General features: G+C 42.8%; 1 protein-coding gene across 1 annotated transcript in view; it reads right to left on the bottom strand.

Annotated features, from left to right (window-relative positions):
* Nucleotides 1-4,505: 4,505 nt before the first annotated feature.
* Nucleotides 4,506-22,685, bottom strand: part of HAS2 (hyaluronan synthase 2) — a 19,530-nt gene continuing 1,350 nt past the window's right edge. The window contains exons 2-4 of the mRNA XM_014965183.1: nt 14,012-14,638; nt 9,396-9,497; nt 4,506-7,468 (exon numbers count right to left, since the gene is read on the bottom strand). Coding sequence (XP_014820669.1) covers nt 6,539-7,468; nt 9,396-9,497; nt 14,012-14,638 — 1,659 coding nt within the window. The 3' untranslated portion in view covers nt 4,506-6,538. The remainder of the gene's footprint in view (nt 7,469-9,395; nt 9,498-14,011; nt 14,639-22,685) is intronic.

Here is a 22,685-nt window from a genome sequence, read left to right on the forward strand (position 1 = left end):
AGATTTTGGTTACATCAGATAAACTTTCTTGTGTAGACAAGGATTTCACAGCACATATGTTTTTACATTAATGTAAACTTGGTTTGTATCTGTTTAGTTTTTATCTTTAAGAGAGATTTTAATGGATAAAAGTGACCAAAGAGAACTCCACATTGATTTGAATGGATATATTTTTTTTTTATTAAAAAGTCATTCAATTCCAATCTCATTCCTGGTTTACATTAAACTCCTGTGACATATCTGTGGTCAGAACTATACCCTTTTAGGTGGTTTTGTTTGAACTTTCTCCTGGCTGGAATCAAGCCCACAAATTTTGCACCCATACATTTAATCTCCTTATATGACATGCTCAGCCAGAAGACAGGTTAGAGCATTAAATATCCACTTCCCCTCCTCCCCCTATCTCCAGGCAAAGTTGCCAGCAAGTCTCCTTGGTGGTCGTTTTAAAGACAATGAGATCAAGTATACATAGAGCTGTTTATAAAAATAACAAAGAAAAAGAATCTCTGCCTGCAGCATTGCTGTAGCTTGAAGGTTCAACACATGTGAAACTGTCTTATCCGTCAGGATTTTGGCTCACTATGAGAAATGGACAATCACAGTCCTAAGACGTAGGAAGGAATATAGACAGATGTACATATAGAGAGAAATATAGATATAGATTTATGTATATGATCCCACGTATGGTGGGGAACTAAGGAAAGAAGTGCTATGTGAAAGGCATTGAGTTAATGGCTGGGAGAAATGGCACACAGCAGCTAAGACTTTTGCAAGGATTCTTGCCCCAGCACCAGGGTGTTGGTCCACCATTGCCAAAGTGCGGGGTGCTGGGCTAACACTCTGGAACAAGCTGGTATTCCTTGTCTGGAGGCAGCTGAGGTAGGACTTGTCTGACCAAGTGTGGGCATCTACGAAAGTCAGCATTTAGGAAAGGCTGTGCTTATGCTGTGATTGTGTCTTCTGTCATGTTGTATTTACTTCATACACGTCCCTGCTATGAGTACGAGGTTGGACTAGGTGATCTGCTGAGGTCCCGCTAACCTTGATTGTTCCTGAATTGTGCCAACAACATGTGCTTGCAGCCCAGAAAGGCAACTGTATCCTGGGCTACATCAAAAGAAGTGTGGCCAGTGGGTTGAGGGAGGGATTCTGCCCCTCTCTGCTGCTCTCATGAGACCCCACCTGTAGTACTGCATTCAGTTTTGGAGTCCTCAGCACAAGAAGAACATGGACCTGTTGAAGAGCATCCAGCAGAGGACCATGAAGACGATCAGGGGGATGGAGCCCCTCTCCTATGAAGACGGGCTGAGTCAGTTGGGGTTGTTCAGCCTGGAGAGGAGAAGGCTTTGGGGAGAAGAAAGACAGAAAGACAGACAGACAGACAGACAGACAGACAGACAGACAGACCTGGGCTACATCAAAAGAAGTGTGGCCAGTGGGTTGAGGGAGGGATTCTGCCCCTCTCTGCTGCTCTCATGAGACCCCACCTGTAGTACTGCATTCAGTTTTGGAGTCCTCAGCACAAGAAGAACATGGACCTGTTGAAGAGCATCCAGCAGAGGACCATGAAGACGATCAGGGGGATGGAGCCCCTCTCCTATGAAGACGGGCTGAGTCAGTTGGGGTTGTTCAGCCTGGAGAGGAGAAGGCTTTGGGGAGAAGAAAGACAGAAAGACAGACAGACAGACAGACAGACAGACAGACAGACAGAAAGAAAGAAAGAAAGAAAGAAAGAAAGAAAGAAAGAAAGAAAGAAAGAAAGAAAAGAAAGAAAGAAAGAAGGTGTTTTTGAGAGCAGCAGAACTAATGACATCTACTGATCTCTTAGAGTAAGATCCGACGTGCATAATGTCCCATAAGGGGTGAGCTGACCATGTGTTGTTCTACCCTATGGGGTGTTGATAGCTTATATTTAACCTAGTTTGTTTTGTTTTTTTTTTTAAAGGCAGGGTTTGCTCACACCTAAGCTCTACAATCCCCCAAACCATTTCTCTCACCTGTGTCCAACATTGTTTTGGGCAGTACTATCTGGCCCATGGCAAAAACATGCCATGGACCATGCTTATACTTGAACAGCACAGAGTATTATTAGGTACCAAAGCTCAGATACATGGCCTGGGTCTCTCATTTATTTAGTGTAAATGTAACTACAAGACCATTTTCCTCTTTGCTGTCATGGTAATTTACAGAAATTTTAGGGCCAATCTAGAAGAAAACTCAAGTTGGTTTTCTTTGGGAGAGACAGAATCCTTTATTATACAAAATACCATAGCTGGAAGAGGTACAACAGTTTGGGGCACTCATCCATCCATAAGACCTGAAACTGAAGCAGCAAACTTAGGACAAGTGAAAGTTGGGAAAAAAATGGCATTATGTTTAAGTTGATCGTGTTGACTCCAGAGAAAAGTGGCATTTCCAATAAAGCCTCAGTAGTACCAAACCATCAACAGCTTTCAGTATATTTTGTCTCCTCTTCACCATCTATTCTCTTGCTAAGAATAAAATTCAGACTAAATTTTTTAAGACAGATTCACAACAGCTTGTGTATCGGGACATGTTTGGCAGTACATGTCTGACAGGATTTTTCCGCCTCCTAGAAAAGTTCTACTAAATATTCATGCATTTCCCATTGAAAGAAACCTGATTCTTGGCCAAGCCAAAGCTTGTTAGCTGACAGAACAGGAGGGCTCCTTTCTCCCTGCTGCACCTCTGATTCCTGCAGGTTTTGCTTCACACCTGGTCTCTGCAAACAGGTACTCTCAAAGCCAAGTTACTCTGGAAATGGGTTATAACCTGAGATATTGCCAATTCGTTGCATATTGTGGAAAGATTGTCTTTTAACTTTTCGTAGAATTTACTGTTTGTAAATTTCTTATAGTGTTCAGCACCATCTGTCTATCAGAAATGGCTGAAAAATATCAGTTTTTTTTAAAAGTTCAAAACAAAACATGAATTTTTCTTTTAAAATGTTCTTTCGACAGAGATCTCACAATTATATTTGCTATTAATGAAAACTACATTTTTTTCTAAGAACCAAAAGTTGTTGGATATACAAAGAAATAATTTTGAGATGAACACGAGCAGAGGAAATGTATTATATTCAATAATATAATTTGTCTCAGAAAGTTTCTTTGAGAATGGTTTTGTAGTTGTTTTCTGCTGAAGCATTTTTTTACACAGCCATAAACACGGTAGAGACACAGCCACAGGAAGGGCTCTGATTTTTCTGGGCACTCAGTACCAGCTGCTGATGAGCTATTTGTGCCCGGGGTCAGGGTGGATGTGTGGGGAACTGAGATGAGAATGAGCTTCCGTGTGGGTGGGAGCTGTCATTAGGAAGCAAACTGTCAGCACCTGCTTTAGAAAGGATGACAGGAGAATTCACATTGGAAGGGGCCTCAGAGGCCTCTAGCCCAGCCTCCTGCTCAAAGTAGGGGCAGCTCTGAGGTCAGACCAGGCGTCTCAGGACTTTATCTAGAGTAGTCTTGAAACCCTCCCAGGATGGAGGCTGTACTGCCAGACTCTTCTGGCAACCTGTTTCAGTCCCTGTTTATACTCAGTCTGAACCTCTTCCCTTTCAACTTAAACCTAGAGTCTTCCCACCAGGCAGTACTGTGAAGAGTCAAGAAGACTCCATCTTATTGATGACCTCCCTATATGTATTGGAGGTGACTTTAGGTGTCCTCCCTTTGAAGATACCACTTCTCCAGATGAACCAGTCCAGCTCTCTCAGCCCCTCTGCTCCAGCCCAAACTGTCACTCTGGCCCTACACTGAACTTGCTCCACTTTCTTGTACTAGGGGACCCAAAACTGAGCACAGTGTCCACAGGGTAACAGGTGCTGAGAAGTAATTGACCTGAGACGGGCCTGTCATAGTTGGAGAGCTGTGTGAGATGTCACTTTGTCCCATGCTCACTCTATCCCTCCATCAGTGGCTGCCGCCCATAACCCTCAGTGGTATAAAATACATATATGCTCTTCAGCCGCACTAGGGCAACATAGGCTTGGGACAGAGCAGTAATGAGGAGCAGTAGGCGGCCACTTACATGTTCTCCTTTCCTTCCCCAGCTATGAAGGCTACTAACTTCCAGTGGACAGGAAGGCTGGAAAATATCAGCTCTCATGTAAAGTATTTTGGCCATAAACTTCAAAGGCCTTCCCAAAAGAAGGTTGGATTCCTATTCCTGAAAGCTGAGGAAGAAGGGAAAGAAATATTTTGTCCAAATTCATCTAGCAGCTGCTGGTAGAGGTAGGAAGAGACACAGAACACTACCCATACATTGTGCCATCAGGACACCAGGTACCAGCGCCCAGGGCACCTGGGTTTCCCGATTCCTGTTCTGCCTCTCAGAGCAGGGACCAGTCCCTGCCTCCTCCAGGTGCTCTGCTATGTGATAGCACATCCCTACTCTAAAATCAGGCTGCTGACAGCATAACCATGCCAATTTATAGCTTTAAAGCAGAACTGGTGATCAGAAATACCATGAATTAGTCATAATCTTATCAAAAATATTTTATTTATGAAAGTAACAATTATACTATACAACCTATATTGGAAGTACATTGAATAATTGCTAGAATAAATACAGGCAATTAATTCAATCTTTTTATAGAAAGAGAGGATTTATTTGACATTTGAATGTTAACCCAAGCTTTAACTTACATCATAAATAGTTAAAAGGCATAGTCAAGTTTTTTTTTTATTTTTACTGTTTCTTTTGCTTTTTTTAATACTGTTCTATTTTGTAATCAACATGAATCAACTCTCCAATCATTAACATAACATTAGTATGACTTTCAAGCAATCATGTACCTCAAGATAATCAGACAAATAAGGTAGTGTGTGTGCAGTTCATTCTACAGCAGAATCTATCCATGTCTGCATAAAAAAAGAGAAGCTGAAAATGCTTCTAAGTTCTTTAAGCATCATATGTTGATTTCTGCTTTACCACAGTGCTTTTAATACCAGAATCTAAAACGGGCATATATCTGTATGCAGCTGGCTTTCTGTTGCTCTTTATAAAGTATATTAGGGCTCAATGCCACATTCCTTTGGCTGGTGAAGGGTTGCAGAATTTAGTCCTGAATATTATTTTGCAAAACCATGGTCCAAAATAAATGTCCAAGACTGATTATTAGGCACCAAGGAAGTGATGGATTTGCTAAGACTTGATGTTTTCTGATAAAAAATTGGCTTCTTTTCTGGTAGATGTGCTTCAGTCAAACACAAATTATTGGGCTCAGTACTGGGGTCTGTATGACACTGGGTATCAGAGAAGCTGATGTTTGTATTTTCTGCAAACTCTGTGAAGGGCACTGCAGAATTTTATACACCACATTTTGAAGACACCCACATTTTGAAAGCGTTGATAAGTTTTCCTTCCATGTATTTTTTAAAAACTCAAAAATCTGAACTATCTGCTTGGTGCTAACAGAATATGAACAACTATGATCATCAGTGAAGTCAATAGTAGTTTTGGGTGTCCCATATTTCCCCAGATCAGAAGTTTTTGACTCCTCAGCAGTGGGAGCTTTCCTATAGCAATGTCTTCTCCAATGGCATCGAGGCCTGCCTTGCCTTACGGCTATCGCGCATGCCAGGGATATGATACTCTCAGCAGAGAAGTAAATTTCCCTTTTACAATGTTATCCAAAACAAAACCCCAAATTGCACATATCTACCCCTTTGGCCTTTTTTTATGCACAAATATGCTTGTATTCAAAAACTGACAATGTTAGGCCTTTCCTAATAAATGTCTTCAAAGAGCACATTTAAATTCTTTTTCACAGAAATAACCATTCATCAGTTGCAAAAATGCAGAGAGACGTTTTATTCTTTCTGTTGTGAACAAAATTAACTCAGCACAAATTTGGGGGGAGGAAGTATGATTTTTTTTTTCCCAAGTGTATTTAAAAAGGCTAAAAAACAAAATGTTGGGGAGGCAGCTTTTTTGGCAGATAGTAAAATATAAAATAAGTGATTTAAAAAAAGTTGGCTTAAAAATACACACACACAAATAATACAATAATATAAAAATACAGCTCAGCCAATGGACTCTTAAAATTTACCTTTGGCATTACATTTGGCAGCCTAACACAAAAGACCCTTCCTATTAACACAACTATAAAAAAGAGAAGTTCATAAATTAAGTTGCAAGGGGTTGTAAGATCCTTTTCTTGATTCTCCAAACTCCTTTCCTTCCTGTCCACACACATAAGCATGACCAGTGAGGTATATAGAACGTAACACTGTCAGGCATATGCACAATAAAAAAGTGCATAAACATTGAAGTTCTCCAATTTTCTTGCGAACAGGTCGAAAATGTGTGGTTTGTGTTTTCTCCCCCTTGGAAAAAAAATATCATTTTTTAGTTTTTTTTTTCTTACTTTGGCAGGATGAAAATGAACCCAGAGGAATATAAATGTCCTATTCCCAGCAGCAGTGATCCATTTCCCTTGGCAACATTCGTCTGATGCCACAGATACTACAAGGTTGTTGGGTTGCTTTACAACTCTGGGTAACTTCCCACGGAAACATCATACGTCTAGCACCATGTCATAGTGTTGCTCTTTCTTCCGCCTGCCACACTTGGTGATAAGAACCAAGTACAAAGTCAAAAGCAGAACCCAGTAACATGCATAGAGTATTGTGCCAATGATGAGAACTGTCTGTTTTGACTCAGAAAATGGCTTTTTTGATTCCTTGTAGATAGTGAAAATTACGCCACCTAGGAGGATTGTAAACCAAATGGAGACTGGAATGAGTCCTATAAAATTAACTACAATGGTTTTTCTTCCTGACGTGCCCCACCCTGCTTTGTTTATCGTGGCAATCGCAAACATCTTTGCTGGCAGTAAACTTGACATGTACAACACTGAGTAGAGTGACATGAAAACCATGACAATGTTGCCCCTAAGGAAGCTGGCAAAGGAAGACTTTATCAGGCCCACTAACTGAACTGTCAACAAGAAGAGGAGGATGTTCCATATTTTTCCCCTGTAGAAGAGCTGAATGACTGTGGCGATAAGGAAGAAAGGAAAGAATCCAGTGATTACAGCTTCATAGGTCATCCACAAATGGTGCTTGTGGAACCACATTGCATTATAAAGCCACTCTCTAAAGTACGATTTGCTCCAGCGGGTCTGCTGATTCAGCCACCTGAGATACTCTATCGGTGTTTCGGTAAGGCACTTGGATCTAGCTGTGTATTTTGTTGCATAGCCCAGACTTAGCACTCTGTTAGTTAGATGCCTGTCATCTCCGAAGCTGCACTGGGAGCCCATAAATTCTTGATTGTACCAATCTTCCACGAATTCATGGAGTAAAGAGTTTCTGTACATCCCCAGAGGTCCGCTGATGCACTGTACACAGCCGAAATAGGATTGACAGGCTCTTTCTATGTTAAAGGCCATCCAGTATCTCACGCTGCTCAGAAAAGATATCCAGGAATCGTATTTGTTCAAAATCTGCAAAATAAAAAAGTTTCCATTTTAGATGGGCTCTTGAGAAAGAAAATACAGACATTGGATCAATAAGGAATCTGCAGAGACTAGAGCATCATTAACTGAAATACTGGGGGCACCTAGCTCCTGTGTCATGACAAATCCAGGAGCTACCTATACATTTCAGGACATTGACAGGAAGGGCAAGATGAAACCTTCAAAAGTCTGTTCTCTTTTTGCTTGCAACCTTTCCTCTTCTCTACCAAGAAACGTCTTCTCTGAATCATTCTTCCTTTCCTTTCACCACCAGTTAAAGACCTGCTGGTCCCAGCCTCTCCCTAGAGGAGATGGTCAAGTCTTAGATGTGACCTGCCTACTTTTTTCTCCCTCCTGACCACATCTTTGGAACTCATAGGACTTCTTCCAGCCCTCCTAAGGCTATTCCAGAATATAAGAAAGCCTGAACACATGGTCTTTGGCCTACTTTTTTGGTATCATAAGGCCTGCCCTAGAGGTTTGACCCTGTACTATGTGCCTATGTCTGACAGTAGGCCCTCTGAAAAGCAACCTGTTCTGATTTGTCTCTGCAGCACCAGCCATGTTGTGTTGCCCCCAAGACATGTTGTGATACTCCAGTAGAGCCATGCTTTGGCTTGCATAAAGGTGTTAATCTTTCTCTTCTGTATGCTCCAAAGCTCACCTGAAGCTCAAGCTTACATTTTAAAATACAATTCAATGGGGCATGAGCAGCCTTCTACATCTAGAAAGCAGTATTCTGCAACTAGAAAAAAAATAGTGTTCTGCTCCAATGGCCCTAATTTCTGTCAGGTTTGAAGGCCAAGGGCCCAACTTGTCTTTGTTTCAACCTAATTTCATAACATTTTAGAAGCCGCAGGGCACAGGGATAGGCTCAAGCCTGCCTCAAATGTATTTTGTGTATGCTGGAAAGTGAATTTGGAAAAAGAAAAAGCTGAGAGCCTTCATTCTTCCACCTTTCCTTCCAGAGTACAAATGTCCTTCTCTCTCTCTGCAGATACTTATGAATCTTCACTGCCATAGCTGAGCCCGTACTGTCTCCTTCCAGTTGTACTCACACACGCCTGGCATCTTACACGTGTAGGGTGAGTGTGACACCTGGTTTGAGGTTCAGCCCAGAGCCACAAAGATATTCAGGTTTCTGTGGGAATCTTAATTTCTGGAGTTAAAAGCCACATGCCTCAAATACTTCTGACCACTGGGGCGTTCATTAGTAAGTGCTTGTCCATATAGATGGCCCTTTCTTCTCTGTCTCACATAAAAGCCCAGCTGAGTATGGGCAACCAATCCCAAGGCCAATTGAAATATTCATATGCATTTTTCTTTATAAATTGTAGCAGAAGCAATTGTATGAAAAGGAATGAACAGCCTTTTGCTATAGTTGTCAGCCAAACTCGGCAATGCTGGAAATCCTAACAAAAGTGGATCTGGGCTGACTTGGGGGCTTTCCATTGTCCTGCCTGACAGAGATGCAGAGGAAACCCAACAATACACAGAGTGCATAGTGCACTGCATTTCAAAAAGGCTTTTATTCCTAACAATCTTGGCTGCCAGTGGTAACATAATTGAAGTGCTTGGGGTGCTGGACTTGGCTTTGGGAGACCTGTTCTCAATTTCCTGCTCCCCTATAGCTTTTCTTTGGTACCCTGACTAAGCAGTTATATCCAGAGACTCCAAGATGTCACAACTCCCACTTATATGGGGGAGAATAATTTTTATTTCCTTTCTATGGGTGTTAAAAGATTGCCGTGCTCATACCTCAGAATAAGGGTTCAACAGACAGGAAGCTTCAGCTCTCGTAAGAGCCTCTATAATGGTATGAGAATATATTCAAAACTATTCCCATCAGGGAAATCTCTTACAGTGCCCATAGTTGTTGAAACCCTTCAGTTAATCTGAAAATCATCATGCTCACCTGCACATCACCTCCAACTCCTCCAACCATTGGATCTTCTTCTAAAACTTTTACCATCTCCACTGATGAGGCTGGATCAAGCATGGTATCTGAATCACAAACCTACAAGTAAGATGAAACAAGAGCAAAAATGGGTTAAGGAGTACACTAGAGAAGGAAAATAAAAACCATGCGAGTGACTAAAGTAACTCTATATGCATATTCTCCTGAATGCAATTAAATTTCGCTTCGGAGTCTGCATTGATACTTCTGTTAAAGGCCATTTGTATTAGGCAGCAAGGAGTGGTGCTGAACAAAACAGAGCACTCGTTAGTGCTGGGCACGCAAACAATCCCCTCTTCTGTACCAGCTCTATTTGTTTTACAGGCACACTGGGCTGGCTTCTTTGAATAAGAGGTACGCTCTCAGAGACGGGGCACTGCGGAGCAAGACAATGTTTGTGGGTGTGTGGCAAATTCCTGCTGAGCCCTGACATAGGGTTTCCCTGCGTCGGCTGCGTGGCTGGAGCACCCTGGTTAAATATTTCTCACTGCCATATGAGGGAAGGAGCGAGGACTTAAATTCCAGACACTTGTTATAAAAAAGAAAAAGTCAGCTAGGAGTCTGGGAAGAAACCTAATAGTTCTTTCACTCACAGAGGGCTTTAGAAATTCATGTAAGATATGTATTTTGGATTCCAGAACAAACTAATTTTTAATTTTAGATGCATGATGTGTTATTAGTAGTGCAGGGACTTGACATTTGATATACAGAAATTTTTTGCTATTTTACTCTGGCATTCTTATAAAAAATATGTAAGGCCAGAAGGAGTGAGTCCCGAAGAGCAGTACTCCACAAGACCAGGGCAGAAATAGATGACACACACAAGGCGTTTCAGCCACACAAACACTCCTAGTCAACTAAACACTGTGTACATTAGGAACTGGCTTTCCCCCAGAGAGTAGGAGGAGGGCTCAGACAGGCTGGCCAGTCTGCGAGGCAGCTGGCATTGCTTTCCTTTGCTCTGAGGCGAATGACACGGGCTGCAGCCTGTTTCAAACAAGCGGGTGTCTCCTTGTCACAGCTGCTGTTGCTGCAAGCAGTGCCCCCATCGTGTGTAAACTCATTTTGCAGACGCCCACAAACTGGAGCAGAGGAAGCTGTCCCAGAAACTCCCCTCTGGCTGGCTGGATCCTGCCCTACAAATTCTCATACTGCTTCCAGTTTATCTTCATATTGCATTCCTGTGATTTCAGATGGGGGCAGTAGGGGCAAAAGTCGGTAGCTTTGCATGAATAACCTATTAATTCAGATTCTGGTGAGGCTTTGTAGCGGGTATCTTAATTTTGGTGTCTTTTCATCCAACGTTTCAATTCAGCGTAAGCCCCCTTGGCTCCAGGAGGGTGGAAACCTTCATGTCTGGTCTGTGAAGTGGAAAGAGAGCATTTTGGAGTTCTGCTGTGGACTAGACCTGAGATAGTTGGGCTGTATACCGCAGGACGCAGCTGAGTGTCTGCCAACATGCTCCCCTCCACCTCACTTGGAGTGGACTGAGAGGAGAAAGCTGATCAAACCTCTGATATTTCCGTCAGCATAAAAGCCACAAGCATCTCCAGCTCCTGCTAAATTAACATATCCACCTCGCCTCCTCTAAGGACTCATCCTGAGGAGCACCTTTGTAACCCGGCCAAGGGGTGCCTCCAGCTTTGGTGGAAAATTGTCATCAGTGACAGCACTTAGTAATAAAAGGAGAGCAAAACAATTCTCCTGAAGAGGGGAAAGGATGCCGATATTTGTACCTAGGACTTCCTGGGCAAACCTGTTGCTGAGTGTTTTGCACAAGGAATCTGCAGTTTGCTGAGTACCCAGGGCTCAGGCGGTGCTACTGATCCTATTTCCTGTGACCATGAGTGGTGGTCCCTCCCCAGCCCCTCTGCTTTCCCTCTGGCACCCATCACTTGGTGTGGCTAAGCAGCCCCACCCTGTCAGATGCATTTATTTACAGCAGAAAGACCTGCCCATGAACAGCAGAATTTATAGGAGATAAGGAATCCTGAAAACAGTGGGTTTATTTACAAATTACCAGCATGTGTCCTGGGCATGCCAGCACAGTGGACATGCCTGTGTTTCTGAGGAAAACCTGAGAAGCTATCATTTTCCAGGTGAAAAGAGGACATGCCCAGAAAAAGACAGACACTATGAACCCAAATAAAACACACCAAGGTCTGTAAAGCCAGGGGTAGCTCAGCACAGCCCAAGAGCTGGTTTGCCATCTTTCCACTTAAGGGCTGCGTGACCTAGAAATTACTGCCTTGGGTCACAGAGGTGCATGAAAGGGACACTCAAACTTGAGTGAGCTGTTCAGATACTCGTTATAACCAGTGGCAGCTTATCCACTGCTCTGAGAAGTTCAGGCTGCACTGGACTGTCCACACAGGTACCTCCACCAAGCCAAGATGAATTGCACCCTGGCTGCCCCAACCAGCTCTGCACTGACTATATCTGCCAGTTTAACTCCTCTACCCTATGGCTTGCACCTTCCTGACCTCCTCCAGGGTAGGCAAATAAGCCTTCATTGCAGTTTCAGGTAGTTAATGAGATACCACTAATGAGCAACAGCTCTTTTTTATGTATTGGTCTGACTGCTTATGATTGCCTGTCCATAATCCTGGGGTGTTTTTTAAAAACCATAAGGCCCACAGTTTCAAGGGTAGGCAATGGTGTTGACTGGTCCCCTGTTTTATGTGCTTGATCATTGATGCGGATTGCTCAGCCCTTAAAATGTTGGGCCTGTTTAAGGTAATTTACTGTGGGTACCCCCAAAGAACCATTTGAAATATCTCAACCTTCATCCATTCATAAAACAGAGCCACATTTTAGCTGCATTGCATCATGACTGTGTGGCAGCCAGGGCCACCAAGGTGCTGCATTTCTAATATAGATGTGACTGTGGCATCAATCATTACTGCAGCATTTGGTGGCTGCTTGCAGCAGCATTACAGTCACCAACACATCCATCAGGACTTCTGAGCCAGGTCAGGAGTGTTAATTGACTGAAAGACCAGAAATATCTCTTCCATTTTCTTAGTTTATGCTCTGACTGTTGAAATAGAAACACTTTTTCCAGGTTCCCTGAACCAATGCAAGAGCTGGACTGAGGGAGGAAAGTTGCAATGCATCTGTTTCCTCTCTGCCTTCTCTCTCTGCAATCTGATACTTCTGTGCAAAGTGATTATAAAACCATGCTAATAAAGAAAACCAGCATTTTTATCCCATCGTAGTCCCTCACAGCACAGAAACAAAGTGCAGACAATGGAGAGCTTAAGACCATTGTTTTCAGAGAATAAATCAGTTTCAATTTTGAAAGTGGTAGGGGATGGGTTTTAAACCTTTATCTTAATTTCCCAGCTCCAATCACAGAGCAGTTCCCAGCACTTTTCAGTTTCTGCCCCTCTTGAGTGTGGAGGACTCACAGCTCTCAGCCCAGCTACCGGCAGCCTCTCCACATCCCTTGGACACTGTTCCCCTGGATGCTGTGCTGTGCGGAGGGTGCACACACACACCAGCACACAGCTGGGCATGGACCCCAGGAACATATATAGGTCAGCCATGCAGCTGCCCTGAGCCAGCAGAGAACATCTCCCAGGGAGCTGCTGCTCCACCAGAGGAGGCCACTGAGGTCAGGAGGAGTTGGGAAGGGCTGAGGGTGGTTAATTGGGAAGATCATCTCATACTCAGTGGCATTAGCCAAATGAGCCTTGCTGGCTTGGATCGATAAGGAAGGATCCTCAGTGTCCACCCAGAGACCCTGATCCCACCCGCCTTCCTCCACACATGACTTCTTCCCCTTCCCACAGTAAGCAGGACTGTTTGCAGGAGCGAGGAGTGCTTCCATGTGTAAGGCAAAAACATAGAAAATCTTTCACAGGATCCAAGGCAGCTGGAAAGAAATGTGTCTCTGCTGCTTTGGAAACAGGGAGAGAGGACCCGGCCTAATTCATTTTTAAGTGAATAGTGTCATAAGGGCTTTAAAGGCCAAGTTGCAGTGAGTGAGGTAATGCAGCTGTAAGTGATGAAGGAAAAGCTCCTTCAGGCTTTAGCTGAAGAAATCTTTCTTTCAAGGCTGCACATTGACCATTTTATTGAACACTCCTCACAGCCTTTGAAGCCTCTAAAATACCCCCATCTTTTTTACAGACTCCACCACTGCTGTGAGATATTCCCTTGTGCCACCAAATACCTGTCTGTCTGCTTGGACGTGGGGCAGCTAGCAACCTCACCAAATTAAACCTTGCCTGAGATCTTGACCTACAGGAGCAGTGAAGGGGTCTTCAGGAGGCCACTGGCTTGGTCTGAAGCAAACACATTTGGATGGAGGGCAATACTGAAGCCTGAGGAAGGATTTCAGGTTTCTCCAGTAGCTGGTGCACAGATTCAACATATTCACAGATAGACTGATCATTTTAAAAGGTAGCAAAATACGCTTTTAACGGTCAAGCTGTTTCCAAACAGACTGAAAGGAGCACTGTGTTCATCAGGGACTAGGATGGCCTCTAACATGCTGCACAAAATATACAAAAGCTGCTTTCTTTCAAAGTGTGTTTGAATTGGCACTGACCTGGCGGTCTAATACCTACCTGTACATAATCCACGCTTCTCCCCAGTGCTTTGAATGCTGTGTACATTACTTCTCTTTTTCCACCCCATTTCTGCATGATGCAAACACTTTTGTTGGACAGGACCAGCTGAGATACATGTTGCATGCTCTCTCTGTGAGACTCCTCTGTCTCACCCGGACCTTTGTCGTGGAAGTTATTACTCCAGATATAAGTGGCAGATTTGTCCCTACCCATGATTTCAGTAAAAATGTCCATCATGTAAACGTCATCTTCCGAGTTCCCATCAATGACCATAACAACTTTAATTCCAGGGTAGGTCAATCTTTTCACAGAAAGTAAACATTTTCTTAAGTAGTCAGGATCCTCTTGATAGGCAGCAATACAAAGGGCAACTGTTTTGTTCAGCTTGATTGGAGTCTCTAGTGACCGCTTCATTTTCCTGTGCTCTAGGTAGGCGAACAGGCTTTGGATGATGAGATGTGATGCCAGGATAGCACCATAGAGTCCAAAGGAGAAGTAGTAGTTGTCTGTCTGGATGAACTGGTAGCCCACAATGTAAGCAGCGGTGATTCCCAGAAGGAGGGACACCCCAAAGAGTGTGGTTCCAAGTATTCTCAGGATACATAAAAACCTCTCACAATACATCTGCAAAGAAGCACAGAAACCATTAGCAGAGCCACCACTTGCTGATATAAGATCTCATACAGAGGTCAGCATCAACAGAAACTGGCTCAAATACAGAGCTCAGCATCAACAGAAACACCCTGTGCTTCTGGCTGCGTCATGGACTGACTGCATCACTTTGGTCGACACCTCTGTGCAGTATTTCCTCTGTGTAAAGTAAGACTCAAATACACATAAGGTACCAGGGATGTTTTCTACTATTTGTAATGTCTTCACAGAAGGTGCTGTCTGTGTCAGGATCTTATTTTGGCAGCCTGGGCTTGCTGAGTGAGACGCTCTGTCGTATGACCCTGGAGGTGTTGGAGAAGGGGCTTTTGGGCCACCACTCGCTTCATATGGTCATGGGCGAGCAGAACAGCTGATGTCTGGGCAGCCCCTCCTCATCCCCCATCCATGTCATGACTGCATCCCTGAATCGCTTCTGTCACTTAGTTATGCACAAATATTGGAAAGACATTCTTAAAACAGATGTCTCAATGTATTTATAATTTTTTAAACAGATGTCTGACTATATTTATAATTTATATTTATATAATCAGACATCTGCTTTAAAAGGTCTTCTCAATACCATTGCAAAAATGTATTATTCATACATTTGTGTACATAGATATATGCACGTGTGAGCTTGTGTGTATAGGGCTAAAGCTTGACTGAGATTAAGTCTGTGGCAAAAGCAACCATTAATTTAACAGACTGCACCCTGGACTCAGAAAGTCATTAGAACTTGAGTTACTCTGACAAATTCTGCACATTTAGGTTACTTGGCTGTAAAATCTTCTAACCTGAGCTCTGGTTTATGGAGCAGCCAGCCTGCATGGAGGGTGCTCTGGAATTCTTGAGATAAACATGTAGGCAGGCAGGCAAGTAGAATATATCACTATGTAACTGCTTTTTGTTGACAATCACATTAACCATTTTATGCAGCAGCTTTCTCAGAATTACAGGAAAGTTAATGAGAATGTTTTATGTCAATTGATGTATTTGACCTTAAGGGCATAAAACAGATAATATTTGTTTAAAGCTAACCCAGCAAGCACGTTACAAGTCATAGAATTTGAAACCCATGCTTGAATATTTTGCTGAATTGGGGCCTCTCAGAGTAATTGACTTAATATTTGTGTTTTCTTTCTATTATTCATATTTTCCCTGCTGCTATCATCCTGCTCATCTGCTGATCGTGTTTGTTTCACCATCTGTTGGCCAAAGCTGAAGTTGGAACAGCACTTCCTTACATCACATAGGTCTTTAACTCTTTCTTGAAAAAATGCTACCAAGCTGCAGCAGCATAACTGTCATCAATTATATTTCTGTCTGAAAAGTTCCAGGCTTGGAAAAAAAAAAGTCATCACAGAATCACTTACAAAATAAAAATAAAACAGGCGAGCATAAAGTCTGAAGTCATGACGACTATGCTTTTTTCCACTGGCTATTTAGGGTTTTAAATTTCAAGACAGGAGGAAGCCTCTTAAATATATATTTGGAGACACTGTTGAAGAAATTGGACCCTATCTCTAGGACTTCCTTGAATACTTACGGCTGGGTTCCAACAGGTGCTGTAATCACCCACCAGCAAAAGGGACCATCCCTGCTCTGGCCTGTCTGAAAGTCTTTCACAACAGGGGTCATAGAGCAGTCTAATAAAAGATAGGTTACGCTTACCACCACTATAGGTGAATTAAAACCTAGTGCCTAAAATAGATTCGCTTCGGAAAACAGATTAAGTAATGGATCCCCTCTAGATTACCTTGAAGTCAAATAGCCTGTGTGTTTATTAATCCCTCAAGCACACAGAAGGTCACAAACATGAAGGTAAATGTTTCATTAACAGTGCAGTTGTACTCTGCTTTCCCATTTGGGGTCCACTACTTCTCTTCTCTTGCCAGAAATAGAAAATTCCTATTAGTGAGTAGGAGCTAAAGTCTGCTTACATTAAGAATTATATGGCTGAAATCAATGGACCACTTGTACGGGTAGAGCTCGCAGGATTTAGATTAAGATCTAGAGCGTTTACATTTGACTGACTATATACTATACCAGGCTTCTTTTATACTAATTTGCTATTGCTCTTTCTCTTCCTATGAAGTGTTTCTGCATTAAAAAAAAAAAAAAAAAAAAAAAAATTCTCTGATCTTGTCATTACAGCGCAGCTTCCCTCCCTCACAAAAAACCAGTCTTTTAAGATCAAGAAATGGATTTCTGGTCTTAATAAAACAGCATTTTTTTTCTATCCTTTCACTGTCAGCCTTGGGAAAATAAACTGTGTTTTGATCTAAATTCCTGGCTTTCATCAAAGAAACTTTTCCCTTTGTATGTGCAATTGAGGTTTTTATGTATAGTTTTTTAACTGACTGAATTTCAGGGTAAGTCTGGAAAAAGTTGCTCAATATTCTCAAGCTTTAGCACGTGAGCTATTGATAACTTGCCCAGCAGAACTGATCTGTATCAACTTGAACATGCCCAAACAATGGCAAAGAAGCCAAAAACTCTCCACCCTTCTCCAATAATTGAGCCAAGAAGTTAAAAGGAAATGACGCTTGTACAAGTCTGGGACCAAAAATGAACTGCTGAGTCAAATACTAGAGCTGAGGGCAGGGAATAGCTGCATCAGAGATTTTAAGGTCAGTCAATGCTATTAAAATATCTAGCCTGGTCTAACACAGTGAAATGCAAAAGGACATCCTTCATAGGACATCCTTCATAAGACATCAGTTGAAATCCACTCCTGACGTTTCTTGAACTTGTCACACAAAGCTAAAAACAAGTATTATCAGAGAACCAGCAGACCGTATTGTGTTTTAACACTGCAGCCTAAAATAGGTCACTTCTATTATACACATGGAACTGCTGCTACATGGGAACATACGTTGGAGTGAGGAGGGGAACATGGCTCCTCATCTGGTGAGAAGGTGAGTTGGTGGGTTACCTCACTGTCTCTGGACTCAAACCAGGATCTTGCACTTTCTGCACTTTCTTGCACTTTTTTAACCAGTTCTGTAAAGCAGGAGGAAGAAGACAGTACCTGCAATGTTCTTTCTTTATTATTTTCTCAAGAAGGAAAGCTATTTAGCACTGAAAGAAGCTGGAGGGTCCATTGCCCTTCATCATGCCTGAAGGACATTTCTAGGGGGTGATAGGATTGCACTGGCTCTGTCAGACTCTTGGATGTGCCTCTGCCCCCATGTACTGCACAGGAAGCCTGAGACAGGACTGTCAATTCTACTTTACAGTTTGGGCACCTAAATCTTTTATTGGCACCTTCACATGACCCTGCAGTGCGAAGCCAGTACAAGATTTACACAGCCTCCAGCAAATAGCATCAAGGTTTGCATACACAGCATGAGTGTACGTAGAGAGGCTTCAAAGTCTACTACTGAGCAATTTGTTGTCATGATCTTGCAGCTGCTTATTTCCATGGATGGAGCTGGTCAGTGCTAACCATCCCACCTAGTAGAAATTAAATATGAAAGCCATATGCGAAATCCTAATGCTATGTAGGCTGTTGCTGATTCAGTAACACATTTTGATTCACCAAGCAGTCCCAAGTATATAAACCTTGTAGTGATTGTACAGGAGGAGGCAAATTGTGCCTCTCTTTGGGAACTCCTATGGAAAAGCATGGCCAAGAAATGAATCCTCGCATGTACTTGACATCAGAGTCCACCTAGTGAACTGTATAGCGTTGTGTCTCTTTTGGCATCCTGATAAAGCCACACAGAGTATTTTTTTTGGTCACACCTATGATGAAGGAGAACTTACTATATATTACTCTTAACAACTGGCATAACTAAAAATGGTAGTCTTCTAGCATTACTTTCATAAAAAAATTCAGGTTAACAAAGAGTTGACTGATACCTACACTGCACATATAATGACTGGGGTATTAACTCTAACACTAGAGATCACACTCCTTTCTCAGACTGCATAATGCATTAGATATCAAGTCAGAAGTATGTAGCAAAGTATGCTTGGGTTCTCTCTATTCTGAAAAATCTTTAGTATTATACTGTAGTTATGGTACATGGATCTAGGATAGATCTATGTAGATAGATCTAGGATAGACCTTTAATAGGATCTAGGCATTTGACTGAAATTCAGCAAGTTCTTTTGTCCTGCTTTGGACTGTGTCTTCACTCAGCAGCGAACACTGCTGACTTCCATGGTAAAGCACCGTTTCCCCCCTCTTCAAAATGATATGGCAGAGTCCTTCCATGTGGTTATTAACCAGCTTTCAAGCATTGCTGAGAGTAACAGGACCTGGAGATAGTTCATCCCTTTGCAAAGTCAGGAGGCAAAGAATAAAAAAGGCTAAATTTGTTACTCATGCATCAAGAGAGTAATAAACAGAATAGGGGCAAGTACATACCCACAAAACCTCTGTGTATTGACACATCAATATGATCTGTATTCTGTTCACCTATTCTGAACCAGCTGTTGTGTGGCTGCCCTGAGGACTATGGAAGCAATCAGGTGGTCCCCTGCATCTGCTGATACAGGATGTGGAACCAGTGACTGACAGGAGGTCAAACTGAAGTTAGGTTTGTTTGCAACACATGGGATGCAGATCACTACATCATCGGTTTCAGAAGTCATCTCTCATGTACAAGGCTCAAAACATATTGCCACTTCTGGTTAGCTTTTTCCCAGAAGATTAAAAAGCATGAGGGGAGACACAGGAAGTTCATACATATAACGTAACAATTTGGATGGTTGTTTGAAATAATTAGCACTTATTAATTCCAAACATCTGAAGATATTTTTAAAAAACCTTACACTGCAAAACACACTATTTGTCCAGGAGACAACAGTAAAGATTCAGGCAGAAGTGTGCTTATTTTATCCCCTTCTCCTCTAATGGTTCAAAAGAGCTGTGCCCCTCCCTAGACATCTAGGGCTTTGGCCAAAGCAGCAAATAGTCCACAGCTACAGGAACAAATCTGTAAAAAGGAACACCTGGTGCTGAGGGCCTAACTTCCACCCTCCCTCCATTCTCATATTTTACTCTGAACTACTTTTAGTCAGACCCCAAGGACTGAAAACCCATTAGCGTCTGGAAAGTGTGCGCCAGGGGTACACCTTGCAATTAGTTTCATTCAAGAGGAATCCAGTTTGTGTGCCCTGTGATCACTTTGCAACACAAACCCAAGCAATTTGGCTGGGGGGAGGGAGCACTTGTAGCATTGGCTTCAATAGCACACTCCTAATTCAAAATAAATTGATAATACAAACCAATCTCACATATGAGATCTCCACATCAGACTTGTCTCCAAGTCTTTGTTGCAATCAGAAGTGCTGAGCACTGAGAACTTTGAAAATGTCTCATTTTTACATGCCTGTATAGAAGCTGAATTTTTGAATGTCTGCTAGTCAGGGTCCTCTGAACCTCAGTGCTGAGGCTTTGGATTCAGCAAAGCATGTAAGTATGTCACTAAAGATAAGTGTGTACTTAAGTATTTTGCTGAAGAGGGAAATCACTGGGTAATTTATCTTGCAGTTCTGTAGCGCAGGCATAAAACCAAATCTTTCTCTGCAAAGCTGCTGTATCTGGGTTACTTATGATAAAAATGTATGCATACATTTGACAAATTTATTATACATATTAGTCTCCCTTATGAAGGTTGTCAGATGGATCACTGCTTAACCACTGCATTTCTTACATTAGGGGATCTAAGAGCGGGCTGTGACCCAGACAATTAGAATTTGTTGCAGTGTTGCCATTCACCTGCTGGGTGACCTTAGGCAAGTGAATTCACCTCTCTCTGCCTCTGCTTCCTCACCTGTAAAATGAGAATCACTATCATGCAAGTGGTTCCTGGAGATCTACAAAAACCACCATAAAGCTCAGGTTACTGCTATTTGTAATGATACTTTTTCTGGTATGATACCCCCGGGTTCTCTAGTTCCATATATCTGTTTTTCCTCAAAAAAAACCCCCAACAAAACCCAACATACCACTTCCTATTTTCCTTGCCTATATTCACCTGAAGGTGTAGTCAGTAGAGGTTTGTCTGTAATAACCATGCAACTCTTAGCAGCAGGATGCCTGGGATCAGAGAGGTTGGCAGCGTAAAAGCTGACACACGTTGGTACATGTGCGTACAGCTACTGGGGGCTGTTTTGCACACAACCAAAGGAAGAGTATTGTCTTTTATAAGCCTTAAAAAAACCTCCTTACTTGTGAGAATAATAGCACTGGCTTCAACTGGTCAGCTGCTTGAATGGCGTGCGTGTGTCTGAGTGTGTGTGTGTGCATGCACACAGGCTGACACATCTGCATCTGGCCTTACGTACATATACACTGGCTGTATACACAAACAGTATCTGACCCTTACGATTTTCAGCCAATATTTAGATTTGTTATTAGCCTTATTTTGGCGGGAAAATAAATCATTGTTCTTTGAAGTACAAATGATTCCAGGTACACATTAATTACAAGCATAAAATAGCTGTACAGACTCCATCTTCTATTTTACAGCCTGCAGAGAGGAAACTGAAAAGTTATGTTACATCTGTACATCTTTAATACAGCAGAGTTACCATATCTGGTGCTTTTGGTTATTTATCACTTCCAGATTTTGTCATGCCATTGATCTTCTGGAAAGGGCTCACATAAGACTAAAATTAACTTTGGGGTTAGATTTGAAATAAAGAACAGGATTAGTAATGATGGCAAAATGTATCTGCTTGCACAGGCTTTGATCAGCAAATCAAAAATCTCCTGTCTGCTCAAGGTATATTTCCCACTGAACTCCCCAAATTTAGTCTCTTACAGGTTTGTGTAATCAATGTGGAATGAATTCTACAGCTGCTGGTTGGATTTGTCCCTAAGGTAGACAGTGATACACTGGTTGTTAAATTAACCAAAAGAAGGCTAACCCACCCACCCCCCCCAGCAAACGTTCTGAGAAATAAATCAAGAAGTAAATCATATTTGTACTCAGACTTTTTGGATTGTGGTTAAACTAAAATCTAGTTTAGAAGTGTTTTCTGGTTGCTGGTTATGAAGTCCATGGGTGCTTTTGGCACAAAACTGACTACTCCTTGCCTTACTCCAGCAAATGAATATTTATTTGATGCTCATAGCTTATTATCTTGCAATTTGTTTATAAAGCAGAGGTCATATCTTGTTTGGCTTAGTCAAGTCCCACTACACTGAATGGAGTAGTAATTTGCTGCTTTATACACTAATCCTGAATAGTGAGAAAATGAACCAAATTTGCTTCCACGCCATAAATATGAACCGTTCAGTTTGTCGCTAGACCAACTGGGAGGGGAAACTCCACTGAACCCAGTAGAGCTGCTCTTCCTACTGGGAAAAACTTTCCCCAGGTTTTTCTGCACTTGCATGTAGGATAAGAGATTTAGGGCCATGAAACAGAATCCTGGCTTTATTGACACCAGAGACAAAGCTCCTCCAACCTTTGGTGGGGCCTGAATTTTGAGCAGTTTTCCAGGGGAAGAGAAAGCATTTCGCCACCATCACCCCCAAATGACATGACCTACCCATTCTTTGAAGGAAGCCCCAAGGCACCCATGTGTGCTGGAGAAATGGAAAAATGGTCCCTAAGGAAGGAGAGGAGGACACAGGGTGCTAACGTGGAGGAGAAGCTACGCCTTGGGAGATGTGGGGTCACCGCAGGCCCTGAAGAAGGGGTTGGACGACACCTGCGAGGAGTGTTGTGGCACAGGGAGTCTTCTCTCGGGGCAGGGACCCCCAAGGTCCCTTTCACCCCTCTTTGCTGGGGGGTCTGCCAAGACTCTTGGGGTCTCGGCCGTGTCCAGGAGACCCTCGGGCAGGTGCGGGGAAGGGCCGTTGGGGACAGCGACCTGCGACAGGCCGGCGGGAAGGAGACCCCGAGGTCCTACAGCCTTCCCGGAGGGGGGGAACACCGATGGAGCCGGGTCCGCCCCCCTCCTGCGGGGGAACCCCGTCCCGGCGCCGCAGCCAATGGGGGCGGTGCTGGTTGCGTCACACTGGGTGGGCGGGGCGCCGGGGGGGAATCCCTCGCGC

Source organism: Calidris pugnax, unplaced genomic scaffold, assembly GCF_001431845.1.
Source record: "Calidris pugnax isolate Ruff unplaced genomic scaffold, ASM143184v1 scaffold41, whole genome shotgun sequence".
Lineage (NCBI taxonomy): Eukaryota > Metazoa > Chordata > Aves > Charadriiformes > Scolopacidae > Calidris > Calidris pugnax.